The sequence below is a fragment of the Vulpes vulpes genome, chromosome 2 (genome assembly GCF_048418805.1).
Source record: "Vulpes vulpes isolate BD-2025 chromosome 2, VulVul3, whole genome shotgun sequence".
NCBI lineage: Eukaryota > Metazoa > Chordata > Mammalia > Carnivora > Canidae > Vulpes > Vulpes vulpes.
This window is the reverse complement of record NC_132781.1, coordinates 46,681,197-46,696,868: the sequence shown is the minus strand read 5'-3', so window position 1 is coordinate 46,696,868 and position 15,672 is coordinate 46,681,197. Positions and strand designations below refer to the sequence as shown.

Sequence of the window (15,672 nt, the reverse complement as noted above, 5' to 3'; positions counted from 1 at the left end):
TCTATACATTTGGCAGATGTATTTCCAAACACATTTGAATTCAGGACCCCCAAAAAAGAGAGAGACCAAAGAGGAATGAATATAAATGTTTGTGATTCATTCTTCCTGGGTACCCTTTGCCCCAGACACACACACACACACACACACACACACACACACACCATGGCCAGAGAGTGACCTTGGGAGGATGGGGCTGCCTGCTGTGTAAGCTGCAGGTAGAACTTATTTTAGTCCATGTGGGCTAGGACCATGGAGAAGCAGCTAAACAGAGTTGTGTCACCATGACAACATGACTGCAACAAGTTCACTGCTCTCACATACTCCCCACTTTCCATCTGGCCCTCACTGGTGACCAAGGAGTGCTAGTTTGCAGTCCGATTACCAGGCAGATTGTTGGCAGTGGGATGAGCCTTTGGAGCAACGGTTATGCAACAGGGCCTGCTGGGCAGAACATGGAGGAGCCCCAGATGAGGGGCTCTGGGGTCCTGGACATACCCTGGATATCTCCTGGGACAACAGGGAGAGGCAGGGATAACAGCATTAAGAGCCCAAGACCAGACTGAGCCATCAAGACTCCCAACTTTGAGACCCTTTCCTTCTCCAGAACCCCACCCTGAAGCAGCCGAGTCAGTATGTACCTGGGTCACACTTCAATGACCAAAAGGACCCCCACTGCACCTCAAGAGAATGCTTCTGTACTCTCCAGCCCACATCTTGCCAACAGGGATGACAGCTTTAACAGGGCTCCTTCATGAGAAAAGCCCACCCTCCCTACAGAACCCAGCCCCCTGCCTTTCCAGAAGAAGCCTTTGCTCTGTGAGCCAGACGCCACCCCAGCCTGGCTCCCTTTAGCCCGCAGAGCAGGCCCTACCCAAAAGGAATCAGGCCAGGTACTGTGAGGCCATGTCCACCCTGGCATGACTCTTGCCTATCCCTGCAGCGGGCCATGCCTCATTGTCCTCTAGGCAACCAGGTAAGGAGGCTGTGTGAACATCTGGCTTGGTACAGGATCCACATGACCCCTATTAACCTCAACCTGCCAATCCCCCTTTCTTTTTTTTTTTTTTTTTTTAATTTATTTATGATAGTCACACACAGAGAGAGAGAGAGGCAGAGATATAGGCAGAGGGAGAAGCAGGCTCCATGCACCGGGAGCCCGACGTGGGACTCGATCCTGGGTCTCCAGGATCGCGCCCTGGGCCAAAGGCAGGCGCTAAACCGCTGCGCCACCCAGGGATCCCCAATCCCCCTTTCTGATCTTCCATTTGCCTTCCTCCTCATATCTTCCTGGACCTCGGTCTCACTCTGAGGGGGGCGGGGGGTGCCTCTCTCCAGGTCCAGACTATAACTGGCACATGAATCAAGCAGGGCCACGACTCAGCCCGTGTACATGTACACATACACTCACACACAAAGGGATGAACAAGAGCCTCCTTCTACCTCTTAGTCAAGAACCACCACCTCCCCTTCCTTCTATGGGCTTGGGGTAAGTGTGGGGTCCAGCCCAGCTGCTCTGGCCCTCATTTGCCTGTAGACCCCATAGAGTTGGATCCACAAAGGCTCACCCCCTCCAACCACTCTGCCCTCTCCCAAGCAGCTACTGCTCCTCCTCAACAGGCCCAGCCCCTGAGAGCCATGATGGGGGAAAGGCAGGGGAGGAAGGATGATCAAGGATGCGGGTACCACCCTCAGGTCTCCTGAGGTGAGGCTGAACGAGGGCAGCTCCCCCCGTGGGAGTTGGGAGCCAAGGAGGAAGTGGCATGCAGGGAGGGGACGGAAGGCAAGCCCCATGCCCAAAGTCTATAGGACTGTTCAGGGGTTAGCTTAGGACCCCTGGACCACTCCTCTGGAGGAGATGGTGACACACTTGCCTAACAGCAATCCTGGCTCTCCAGGAACACAAATCCTAGAGGAAGGCAACACTGGCAGGTTTTTACTATCACTGCTCAAGAGAGACTCATATACATAGTCACACTGTACTTCTCTCTATAAGATGCAAGGTGTCCACTCCCATGGGACCAAAGTAGATGCAATTATTACCCAAGGCCCCTGAGTCTCAGGCAAAGGGCCACCACACTCAAACCTTCCTGAGCCCCGCTTCCTTGCACCAGCTTGTTTTCCCTGGATGCTGGCATAAGATACTTGGACCAGTCTCCAGGGAGAAGTGAGGACAGTTCAGTGGGAGCATAAGGTGTCTTCCAAGGCAAAAGGAGTCCCTGAATGGTGTCTGGAGCCTGGAAAGTGCTGGACAAGAATGTGGCTAGCAGCCTCATCCTTGTTCTAGGGCTTTATCCAAGACTCCGGATGGGATGCTAGGGTAGACAGAAGGCAAGAATGCTGCCCTCAAAAAGAGAACTGAGTACACACAGGCCCATCACAAATCTATCCCACCCTGGTACACAGATGGCTTTGAGTGGCACCTGTAGGAGAAGATGGTACACACTGCTCCATCCTCATTCTCACCTCCTAGAAGCCAAAGGTACTTAATTAAGAGCCAACTGCCTATTATGGGTTGAATCGTGTCCCCCAAAAAATATATGTTTTGTTTTGTTTTTTAAAGACTTTATTTATTTATTCATGAGAGACACAGAGAGGCAGAGACACAGGCAGAGGGAGAAGCAGGCTCCCTACGGGGAGGCCAATGCGGGACTTGATCGAGGACCCTGGGATCATGTGCTGAGCTGAAGGCAGACACTCAACCACTGAGCCACCCAGGCATCCCCCCAAATAAGATATGTTGAAATCCTAACCCCCAGAACCTGTGAATATGTCCTTATTTGGAGATGTAATTAGGGTGGCCCCTTAATTCAATTTGTCTGGTGTATTTGTGAGAGGCAAAGTGCGCTGTGTGAAGACACGGACACGCAGGGAGAATGCCATGCAGCAGCAGAGGCACAGATAGGAGTGACACAGCTGGGAAGCAAGGGTGGCCAGCCACCGCTGGGAGCTACAAGACACAAGGAAGCGTTCTACCCCAGAGCCTCCAGGACAAGCAGGCCCTGTCGCCACCTTGGTTTTGGACTTCTAGCCAGAACGGAGGCCACAAATGTCTGCTGATTTAAGCCGCCAGTTTGGTGGCAGCCCTCAGAAGCAAGTGCCCTGCCCAAATCCCAGGCTCTAGCCTTGCCTTTGTCAGCAGAGGGCCCAAAACAAAGACAATGACATCCTTGCTCCTGTCCTACCACCCCTGCCACTGCCAGCTGGGCTCAATCTCACCCTGTCCCCACCCTCACAACCCTTGACATTGGTGTGTGGGAGCCACCTTCCCAGGGACAGCTGGCCAGGCCACCAGCTGGCACTAAGCAGAGTAAGAATGTGGGTGCTCAATGTCATTCCAGCCCCTTCTCAGACAGACAAATCACATGTGAGGAGGTGAAAGTGACATGATTATCCCAAGAAATAACCTTGGAGCTGCTCTTATTTATTATAAGCAAAAGGTAAATTATTAGCAGAGGTGGCACCCTTACTATTATCTGTAACAACTTTCTTGAGATCCATAGCAATCTTTAAACTGTCATGGCACTGAGTCTGAAACTGCCTCCCCAGCCAAATCTCATACACAGCTCTCAGGACTGGGGTCCCGGACCCACACAGGGACCCATAAGAGGAGGGGAGAGGGGAGTAGAGAGAAGGCAGAGGAGGGAAGAGGAAGATCATACACTCTGCTGTAAGAAAAAGGTAATAAGAACAGGCATGGATGGGCAGGTCAGGGGCCTCCTCCAGCCTCTGGGTGTCATAGGGGTGCGACCCCCTCAGCATCCCTCTGCCCCAGAACCACCTAGCACTGAGGTTCTCTGCTCTGGGGTTCCTTCTCCAGAAACATGGACAAACCTGGGGCAGCTGGGAAAGGGCCCAGCTGGCTTTAACCAAATGCAAATCTCAAGAAGAAATGATTGAGGAACCCATGGTGAAAGCTGAGAAAGCCAGGGGATGGTTCACCCAGATGGAACTATTCATAGTGCACTGGATAGACCCCAGTGAGGGCCTTACTTACAGCACCCAGGCCTCCAACTCCTCTCCTCCAGCCTCAGATTTTTCTGCCCTAGACCATCTGTGGTCATCTCCCCCACACTTTTATGAAAGTGCCCAGTGCTAGAAGGGGTTCCAGTCTGGTTCTGCCTGCTACCCCCACTGTGTGTCCTTGGGTAAGTTACCTCACCTCTCTGCATCCCACTTCCTTCATCTTCAAAGATGGGGGTGATGATGTTCTGAGGAATTATATGTAATGGCTGTGAAATAAAATATAAAGTCCCATACAAATAGAGATCATTATTATCATTATCATCTTCATTGTTACTATAACTCCTAAAATGGTGCTCAAATCTCCAAGTGGAGACAGAGAAACAAGGAAGGATCCAGGACTCTTTAATGTCTTTGAAAGTATTTCTGGCATTTCAAATAAGTACCCCTAGCCCCAGGGATCCACTCTCAGGATCATAACCATCAGTTAATAATCAACAACAGGAAAAATACTCACCTATCGGCAGATGGCTCTGGGGCCAGCTCTAAGCCCTCCTCCTGGCAGAGTTCTCCCAAACCTACAACTCTGTCTGTCTGCATCTCTCACCCTACTAGGTCTCCAGCCACCCAGCCATGTCTGGCTCTGCTTTCTCTTGCTTTCCAAAGAGCCAAGCTAGAGGAATGCAGACAGTTGGCCTGTGAAGAGCTTCCCAGGAAAACCAAACCAAAAGGAATGAGACATACCATTCACAACAGCCAAAGGTGGAAATAACCCAGGGTTGGTCAAGCAATGAATTGATAAACAAAATGTGGTCTTTCCACAGGATGGAATATTATTGAGCCATAAAAAGGAACAAAGTGCTGATATATGCATGCTACAAGGTGGAAGAATCTGGAAAATATTATGCTACACCAAAGGAGCCAGACTCAAAAGGCCACATATGATGTGATCGTATTTACATGCAATGTTAGAACAGGCAAATCCAGAGGCAGAAAGCAGATTAGGGCTGGCAGGGAGTGGGGAGGAGTGGAGAGTGGCTGCAAATGGGCTCAGGATTTCTTTCCAAGGTGCTAAAAATGTTCTGGAACCACATAGTGGTGATGGTTGCACAAACTTCATAAATACACTAAAAAGCACTGAATCACACACTTTAAATGGGTGAATTTTATGGCGTGTAAATTATAACTCTGTTTTTTTAAAGGAATAAGACAGAAAGGGCTGAATGGCTCTATCTCTGTTATCTCTGCTGCTTATTTTCTTCTCTGGCTGCCTTTTGGTGCCCCCAGGACCCCGGGCTGTGTATAAGCTTTGGCTTTGTGGCAACACTTCAAATGCTGACCAGAGTTCCCTTACTACTTGCACCTGTTGAAAGCAACGCCTTTCGTCTCCACTCCAGTGCTCAGAAGCACCTGCATTGCCATTTATTTGGAGAGAGCTTTTGAGTTCTAACTCTTCATAGTTCCCCATCCTATGTAACTAACTAGGCCATAAACAATGGGAATGAACATTAAAAGCTTCATGAAATCACCATAAGAAACACACAAAATGAGAAGAAAGAGGAAGACAAGACAAGCTCTAGGCCCGATGAGCTGTACCTCAAAGTCTCAGTCTCTCTGCTTTCTCATCTGCAAAATGGGCCAAAGGGACAGACACAGAGGTGAGGGGGTCAACATCTATCTTGTGCTGGGGCGGATGTGGAAGGGGAAAAAAACAGGGCTCCACAGAGCTGGTGGGGCAGCTGAGGGATAGAAGAGGCACAGGATTTGGCCATGAGAGGTTCCAGCAGGTGGAGGGAGCGAGTCCCAATGCCTCCGTTGAAGAGCCCCTTAGGAAGGAGCAAGTACTGCTCACCTGGCAGCACCTGGAAGGGTCAACTTTGGTGTCATGTCCCATTCGTATGCACGCTCTAATTGGTTCCTGGAGATTCAGGGCTCAACTCTGGACCACGGATGACCCAAAACTCCCGAGGGGTACAAAATGGCAATCCTCACTCCTACCACACCCACCCAATCCTGGGGTTCGTGGGCATAGACCACTCTATGGTCTAGGAGAAATCATTAGAAGCCATTCCATAGCCTATCACACAGACAAGGACACCAAGGCCTGGAGAGGCAAGGGGAGATGCCCGAATCCCATAGCCAGCCTCTCTCCTGGTCTCTGGAGAGCACTGTTCTCAAATCACCTCAGCACGAATATGTGAAAAGTTAGCAGGTCACATCTCAGGAAGAACCTGTGAGGAACTACAGCTGGTTTATGGACACACATTTATAAAGCATGAGTGTGGGGGCGCCTGGCTGGCTTAGTCAGTAAGCACGTGACTCCTGTTCTCAGGGTTGTGAGTTCAAGCCCCATGTTGAGCACAGAGCTTATTTAAAAAAAAAAAAAGGCATGAGTGTCAGGGGTCCACAGGGTCTATGGGTCCCCCATAAGGAATGAACGGACAGCAGAAGCCAAGGTCACACAGGAGATAAACAGACATCCTGGGCAATGAGATGGGAATTCATGTGGGACCACAAAGAGGTCTGGGCAACACTACAAGCCTATAGTCTTGAAGATCATGCTGGCTTCCCTCTGCATGTGCTGGCTGAGGATGGCCCTTCCTTGGAGGACCCTGAATCCCTAAACTGGGCCAGGGGTAGAAGAAAGGACAGGTACTGAGAGGAGGCTTACCCAGCCCTGGAGACCCAGGAGGCCACAGCCCCTGGTCTGGAACAACTGAGCCTCTTCCCATATTACATCTCAAAGTTAATGGGCCAGCCTACACACACAGGCACATCCCCTCACTCCTGTACCGAACATGCAACTTTTAGAACTGACTGATGCCATACAGCTCACATATGAGTAAGAGCAGACTCTGAGGGGTGTGATGTGGGCCTGAGAGTCCCAGAGTCAGAAATTTGAGCATTGGACCTCAACTCCCCAGACCCCCCACCCTAGCCCAATCCCCTTTCCTGCCACAATGAGAAAGCAGCTCCACCTGTACCGAGTGCCACAGCAGAGCTGAGAGGACACTAGCCAGCACCTTCTCATGTCCTTGAAGCCTGAGTTCTTAGAAGTCCAGGTAGGCTGTGTTAGTTACCACAAGCAGTAACATCCAGACTATTTACAAGCATCTGAGAAGACAGTCCAGACAGGAGAAGTGAAAATGCAGAAGACATCCTGAAAGCACAGCACACCCACGTGGAAGGCCCACTTGTCACACATTAGTTGTGGATTATATAGAATAAAGCACCATGGGACACCGAGAAGGGAAGGCCAGGACTCCCTGGGAAACAAGTTCAGGTGTCACAAAAGAGGTGACAGCTGAGCTATGCCTCAAGGACAAGACCAACACCTACCTGGGAGAGAAGTCCGGGAATGACAAAACAGCAAAAGCATGGAGGAGTAAAAGCAAAGAGCATCATGCTCAGACCGTCCGGTGTCACCAACGTGGAAAAAACACCTCCCTGGCATTTAGTAGGCCCTCGAAAGGAAAAGTGAAAACCCAGGAGTCCCCAGACTTACCATGTACGAGTCCCCAGGCTTACCATGTACAAGGGCTGTGGGAAGCCTATTACACTTAAGACTCACTATAATCCTTTGCACCAAATATTATTAACCCCACTTTACAGAAGGGGAAACTGAGACTCAGAGTGGTCTCACTCTGAGAGAGTAAGCATGGCTGGAGAGCAGCAGAGCAAAGCCTGGATCAGGCAATTCAGCTCCACAGCATGCTGATGGTGGGCAAGAAGTGGGGTTCCCTTGACAAGAGCATCCAGGGTCAGGTGTACACACCCCAGTTGGTACATCAGGTGATCGCTGTGCTCTTTCCTGTAATGGTTATTTACCGGCCTTTTACAGGTGTCCTCTATTTATGGCAGGCTATTCTGAGTATCCTTTCATAGTGACATGGCATTATCTTCTAAAGTGAGTTCATTCTAGGGGCGCCTGGGTGGCTCAGTAGTTTAAGTGTCCAACTCTTAGTTTTCCTGAGGTCACAATCTCAGGGTCGAGGGATTGAGCCCCACATTGGGCTCTGTGCTCAGGATGGAATCTGCTTAAGATTCTGTCCCCCTCTCCTTCTGCCCCTCCCTCTCGCTCACTCTCACTCTCTCTAAAATCAAATAAATAAAATCTTTAAAAAATGAAATGAGTTCATTCTAGTTTTAGAAACTGAGCAACTAAAGGAAACTATTAAAGACCTACTATGGGGGGCACCCAGATGGGGCAGAAACAGCAAAGGTGGTCTTCGGACAGCTGCAGTTTGGGAAATATGCACCAAGCAATCTGAACACAGCCTCAGGGGCCATGAGGAGCAGCAGGGCAGGAGACAGAGGAAGGAGGGGAACGGGAGGGGCCCCTGCTGCACTTACCGCTACAGAAACAAAACCAGGGAGTCAGGCCCACAAGGCATCTTGGAGGCAAAAATAAGATTGGTGATAGGAGAAGCTAAAATGCTGGTTTCAGAAACCAAGTGATGGGTGCTTCAATCACAACAGAGACAGAGGAGGAGGAGAAGTAGCTCTGCAGGAGGCAGAGGATAAAGGGTTCACTCTGGACACACTACCAGTCATGGGGCCATGGGAAATCCAGGTGGGCTCAGAAAAGTCCCAAAGCCTTAGCGGAGAGACAGGAATAAGTGGAAGGGGGGTGCAGGTGCATGTATCACCGAGCCTGAGTACACGGCATTGACCAGAAACTGCCAAGCGAGTAGCTTCGCTCACATGGTCAGCTGTTCTCCGTGGCAACTGCCTGGCCTTGGCCGAAGGAGCGACGTCATGGGCAGGGCAGCAAATAGCTCACAAGGTCATGGCCTCAGACAGCTTCAGACCCAAAATCACAAAGCCATGGAGCCACAGAAGCACAGACTATCAGCATCTTCCCAGCCTGTCAGTATTTCTTGACCTAGATGGCAAGTACGTGGGTGCTTCCTGCATAATTCAGTTTGGATGTATGACATATATCACAATAAAAAATAATTTTTAAGTAGTTCTCTCTCACTTCCTTTAGAGGAAATAGATATAAATGCAGAAACGGATACAGAGAGGTGGAGTCAGACATCGTCTTCAGCCTGTTGAGACTTCCATGATGAACACATCAGACTGATTACCTGCATTTATTTTGCTTCTTCTGAAGGCCTTTAAAATAATAGTTTTGGGGTTTTTTTTTTAAGTGTGAACTGACAAGAGGAAATGCAATAGAAAAGGAAAATTCAGCCTACAAGAGATCACTGGTGCCTGGAAGATGGGCCAAGGATGGATGACCCCGGGAAGTGTTTGATACTTGCAACATGGAGAGCCCTCAACCCATCACTTCCTCGACAGCTAGATGACCTTCCCAATGCCCACCACCATAAGAAACTGAGCAACGATAGAACAGTGATTCCTGTGGAAAGATATCTGGGCTCCTCCAATGAAAGAGCAACTTGCTACCCAATCATCACCTTGCATGGAAGCTCACAGGTGGAACGCCAGCCAAAGCACACACAGCTCCAAACCCACTTGGCTCAATCTTGGCTACAGACACACAGCCAGGGACAACTACACATTTGGGGAAAGCCTCCAACATAGGGGAGAGATCTCAAAATAATCAAGAGGAACCTGAAAGTAACAGACAATACAAGGAACCGATGGAGACCTCCACGAAATACTATAAAGGAATATCCTCAGAGAGATAAGACAAGGTTTTTGTATCTACGACACAAAGAGAGAATGCCAAAAAAAAAAAAAAAGAGAGAGAGATGACCAGGAAAAAAAAAAAAGATCTTGGAAAATAAAAACATGATGGGAAGACAAACTTTGAGAAGTCTCCCAAGTAGAACAAAAAGACAAAGATGTGGAAAATGAAAAAGAAAAGACAAAAAAAAAAAAAAAAAAAGACAAAAACATCAGAGGATCCAACATCTGCCCAAAAATGGTTCCAGAAAGAAGTAGCAGGAAAAAAAGAGAAGAAATGTGGCAGCTAGTCTCCAAAGTTTGCGTATTTGTGTATCTCTTGGTACTAATGCCCCCATACCTCCCCTTGCCTTGAACCTGGCTGGCCGTGTGACGCACTTTGGACCAACAGAATGGGACAGAAATAACATGACTTAAGTTCCAAGGCTGAGTCACAGGAACCCTCAAAGCTTCCACCTAGATCTCTAGGAACATGTACTCCAGGGAAAACAGCCAGCATGTAAGAAATACAGCTATCCTGAGACTACCCTCCTACAGCTAGCCACATGGAGACTGATGCAGATACCAGCCAGCTTCCAGACATTCCAGACATCCATCCCAGACCACCCGAGTGAAGAAACTACCTTGGAAATTTCAGCCCCAGCAGATGAGACAAGAGAAGGATCTAGGAACCAAGCCAGAACCAAGGCCCCAGACTTATGGCCCCAGCTGAGCATGCCAGCCATCTCCAGCCATATGAACCATCCAGGATGAGGTCTCAGGCACTGGGAATCAGAATGAGCCATCCATCTCTACTTTACCTGGAATCCTAACCCACAGAATGTGCAAATAATAAAATGGTCATCGTTTTACCATAACAGGAGCAGTAAGGGATAGATGGCTCTGGAAGTGAGGTCTCCTGATGAAAAGAATGGAACTGACAGGACATCTAATAGGTGCAAACTCTTGATAGAAAAAAAAATTATTCAAGGAATTATGATAGAATAAATAGAAATGGTAAAATAGAAAAAGTACTATGGCTAATGGGGAAACATGAGTTAATTATTAACTCCAGGAAAAATAAGAACTTATGCAAGAAAGGAAACAGGGGTGCCTGAGTGGCTCAGTCAGTTAAACATCTGACTCTTGATTTCAGCTCAGGTCGTGAGATGGAACCCCACGTAGGGCTCCACGCTGGGTGTGGAGTCTGTTTGGAATTCTTTCTCCCATTCCCTCCCTCCTTCTCTTAGGGAAAAAAACAGAAACGTAATTATAGTGCCCTCCTTGGCTCAACAATAAGTGATTCTTAAACAGTCACAGTGAGTAAATGTTGACTACTGAATTGAACCAAAAAATGATGCTAATATAAGGATACACTGCTAACTAAGTGGTCCCAAGTCTTGGCAGAATTCCTAGTAAACCCTGGGAGAGAAGGAGCCACCTTGTCATACCCAGCACAGGCATGTGTTAAACTATCCATGCTAAGGAACCACCCAACCACCTGCTGACTTTGGGGTCACTCCAGCTATCACAGAGGGGACCATCACTCCACTCCACTCCCAGACTCTGCCTCTTAACTGTTGACTCTTCTGAATATGTTATTAGTAACATCATTGGTTCATTCAAACTACTGAGTCTCAGTGGAGACAGACCACAGAATTTCAGCGTATGTATGGTCTTTTCAACTAATAATGTTATTACCAATCTCTGAAAGCTTCATTCACTAGAAAGACAAATGCTTGGAACCATTTCCCAATGCAGAGCACCTGCCCCATCCTCATTCTTGCCCTTCTTGTTTGTGACCATGGTACACGATTGAGGGATGAACATCTAGGGTAAGGGGGTCCACCAACGGCCAAGCAACCAAGCATGGCTGACTCAGCCCTGAGGGACCAAGGCTGCAAGCTCATCTCACCCACATGCTCCAACCCAACCTACAGAACCCAATGCCAATGAACCAAACCAGTGACATCAGACCCTTTGCCTCCTCCTAGCATCCACTTCTTTCTCAGGGACATTAGGAAAAGGAGGATAGGATAACTGTGCATGCCTCCAGGGACACAATGGAAAATACCCTTGCAGTCAGTATTCCATGGCTGGATGGTTCAGAATAAGGACTTGGCAACCTGGAGCACCACTGGATAACCAAGATCTCCAAGTGATGAGCAGAAACTCACTTCCCTAGCCAGGCCCACTGCCTAACTCAGTAAGAATAGAGGGCCTAGATGAGCCACCCCTGTCCAGGCCCCTTCTCTGGCCTCCAGCATACACCCTGCCTGCCGGGCCAGCCCCCAGCACTGTGACTGGCACTGAATGAACTGAACAATGAATAATCAAATGGGGGCTCACAGACCCTCAGAGCTAGAGGGCTAACTTAGAGCAGCATCGGACAGGCCAGTGTTCCCTCCACTGCAATTTGGTCTAATCACTGTTGTGGTTATGACTCACTTCAACCCCCTGCTCAAGGGGCAGAGGCAGAGTCAGCCCACTCCCCAAGAGTTCGATCCAAGTTCATGTCATTCCCTTGATCTTGGATTACTCCTCTGGACACAGATGGTAGAGACAATAAAAAAAAGTATCCTTCGTCATCAGCCTCATTTTCATCATAATAGTAGCTAATATTGATTTAGTGCAAATGCCAAGCTCTTGACGTGCATTATTTCAACTTTTCTACAACCCTATGAGGTAGGTACAAAATTACACTCCCAATTTACAAATAAAGAAACGGAGGCTCAGAGAGGTTAGGTGACTTGTGGAAGGTCCTACAGCAATTAAGTGGCAAAGCAAGGAATCTAAGGGACCCTGGGTGGCAAGTTCTAAATGGCTATCCCCCACCGCAGCCCTAGCCTCTGACTGCTGGCAGCTCATGCAGTAGGATCAGCCGTTAAACTCTCTGCTGGGGAAACGGTAGGTAGTTCGAGATCCTTGAAGGCTCTCTCCTAGATCAACCTGGTGTTCAAAAGCTATGCTGCTTGGGAAAAGGGCCTGACATGAGTTATTTTGGTTTTTGGTTTTTTAAGAGAAATTTATCTTTCATTGGCTAAATCACTACAGAAATATTGTTTAAATACAAATAACCTCTTCTGGATTGTTTCAAAGGACATCACTGAGTGAGACCATCATTCTATGTCTGAATTTTACATTTTTATTATAAATATCAATACATACTCACTGGGAGGAAAAATTCAAAGAATCCAGAGGCATCTAATGAAGTGTACTGGGTGTGGGGAAGGGCCTGCCGCACCTGCTTCCTGCAACCCATCAAATGAGGGCACACAAGGCCTTAGGGAGCAGACCCAGCACCTGCCAGAGAGAAGTGGGACTGAGAAAAGGCTGCTGTTCTGGCCCTCCTGCTGCATCATTTCCAGCTGCCCTGGTCACTTAAGTGACAAGATGATGCATCAACATCAATAATGCTGGAAGGGTCTGTCCAGGAAATGGCATTATTCCCCCCCAGGAGGCATGAAGTCAGCCTCGACAGGCAGCTGGGGCCACCGAGAATTAAGGGTCCCTGCCCAGGCCTCTGTCACCCCCTCCCAGATCTACTCCCTGCCCCAGCCGACCAGACCAAACAGTGAAAAGAAGAGGCCACACCGAGGCCAGCCACAAAGATCATCCAGTGAATAAGCACTGCTGAAACCCCTGGACTCAGAAATTCTGAGCATGTGGTTGGATGCAGAGGACACCCAGCCTCCTTCCACTAGAGGAGCAGGGCACAGCTTCAAGACTCAGTGGGCGCCTGGGCCCTGGCTGGCCCTCAGCCTGCACCTATGCATCACCTGGCACCTGTGACCACTCAGTAATGATCCTTTGAATGAACTGCAGAGCTTGAGGGCAATGTTAGGTCAGCGCCCCATGAGAAAACACGATGAGACCCTTCCAGCCAGATCCTCCATGGAATGTGTCTAGTTGCAAACCAGGCTGTGTGCTCGGAAGGCAGGAGCCAGGTCAGCCACCTCTGAATAGCCCATGGGGCCCAGGGCCACGCAGTCCTTCACTTCCTTCACTGTAGCCTTAAAATCTGTCAATACTAAGACCTTCCATTTGAATAACAATTGGCGCTGCCGAGACTTCTCACTTCCTCTGCCAAGCACAATTCTGTGAAGATGAGCAGGACTAGGAGCGACATCTTCATCTACACATCTTCATCTACGTAGATGAGTCGCTGACTGATGCTCAGGGAAACACAGCTAGCTCCTGGAGGGACCAGAACTCAGTGCAAGCATGGTTGACTGCACAGTCTGTGGCCCAAGCCATCTTGTCTGTGCACGGAGTGAACAATCAAGTGGGCAAAGGGAAGAATGATTGCAAAGGGAGCTGCAGTCCCTCTGCCCCCTGCCCCCCAGCCTTCTACCCCTTGCTACCTCTGTCTTCTGCTCCCCCTGTCCCCTGCCCTCCCCATGCCCCCTGCCCCCAGCCCTGGCCCCCTGCCCCCTCTGCCCCCTGCCTCCTACCCTCTGCCTGCCCCCTGCCCCTACCCCTTGCCCCCTCTACCCTCTACTCCCCCTGCCCCCTACCCCCCTGCCCTGCCAGCTCCCTACCCCCTGCCCCCTTTGCCTTCTGCTCCCCCTGTCCCCTGTACCCTCTGCCCTCTGCTCCCCATGCCCCCTGACTCCTACCCCCCTGCCCTCCAGCTTCCTACCCCCTGTCCCCTCTGCCTTCTGCTCCCTCTGCCCCCTGCTCCCTGCTCTCCCTGCCCCCTCTGCCTTCCTGCAACAAAGCCTGGCACTTGCTGACCTGCATCCTCCCTGCTCAGTCAGGGACCTGCCATGTGAGCAGGGTACTCACTCATGAGCAGGGTACTCACTCACACTGCAAACTCCAAGCTTCTGAGGACAACGCTCTGTGTTCCTTCCATCCCCCCGTGCCCCATGCTTGTTGCAGTAGCACCTAGTGCTGCTGCCAGGTTCACCCAGGTCCGCTTAAGCCAAAAACACAACAAGCCATTGGGCAGAAGTGGCCCCCAACAAATCCTTCCTTGAGTCCCCATGCTCCCCTGGAGGGAGGACGAGCAGAGGCCCAGTCTGCCACAGAGCCCATAGTCCACAAAAGCCAGGGCTGACTGTGGGAGCCTGTCCAGCTTTGCTACTGCTCAAAGGCTAGCTCCGGTCTCCAGTCCCCTGCCTGTCCTTCCTGGGTCCCTCTCTGGACCAGAAGGTGAGCAAAGGGCCACTCACCTATCTATCTGGGTCAGAGCCTCAGGTCCAGCTGACAAGGCCCCAGGCCACATGGCAATGCCCTGGGATTCTTGGCCACTGGCACAGGCTGCAAAAACAGAGCTGACTACTGCCCAAAGTGCAAAAGCTAATTCCCAAGGGACACTTTCTCCTGCTCAAGCTGCAGATGGAATAGATGAAGGGGATTTTTTTTAATGTGCTTGTTTTACAGATTTACAGAACAGGGATGGTAGGGAAGGGCAGGAGAACCGGGCAGGGGAGAAAAGAGAAAAAAAGACAGGGTAGACGGAGAAGAGAGGAAATGGAAGCTTTGCAAGCTTTCCAATCGAAAGAGGCTTCCCTCCCCATCTAGACCAAAATCCATCGGTTAAAATGCCACAGTGCTGAAGAAGCCCTAGCAGGTCAGACGGCACCTAGAGCCATGGCCTGTGGCAGGAGCAGCAACAAGGACCATAGAAAGGATCAGGCCAGGTCCCTCTGAGTCGTCCGGAACCCTGATGGAAGTGTCACAGGTGGAGGAAACCTCTGAGCTCTCCCTGGGCACCCCTGGAAGGGCAGCAGGGCATTTCGGTGGCATGACCCATAAGCAGGAAGTGCTTTTACCCCCAGGCTGGGGACCTCAGAGAAGGCTCACTGTCCTCAGAGCTGCAGGCCAGCCCTCGGCTGCCCCCACTGGCTCAGACACTCACCCAGAGGGAGGGCCATCCCCCCCAGCTCCCCAGTTTCCCACCCCCCCTCCACACACACACACACACACACACACACACACACACACACACACGATCTCCTGAGGCAGGAGACCTTCAAATGAAGAGAGGATGGAGGTGGGCCAGAGCAGGGGGCTCAGTAACCCCAGGCATCCCTAGGAAAAGGGGCTGCTGAGGCCTCCCCCTCAGACACC

The 15,672-nt window shown here is 50.2% G+C and overlaps 1 protein-coding gene across 21 annotated transcripts in view; it reads right to left on the bottom strand.

The window, feature by feature from the left end:
• The window catches only part of RAP1GAP2 (RAP1 GTPase activating protein 2), a 229,796-nt gene that overhangs the window by 102,487 nt on the left and 111,637 nt on the right, over positions 1–15,672 (bottom strand). Inside the window, exon 1 of one of the 21 annotated variants that reach the window (XM_026016232.2) lies at positions 12,767–12,897. The exons of the other annotated variants lie outside the window; for them this stretch is intronic. Within the exon in view, the coding sequence (XP_025872017.1) occupies positions 12,767–12,798 (32 nt within the window). The 5' untranslated portion in view covers positions 12,799–12,897. Of the gene's footprint in view, positions 1–12,766; positions 12,898–15,672 lie in introns of those variants that run through there. 21 annotated transcript variants of the gene reach the window in all.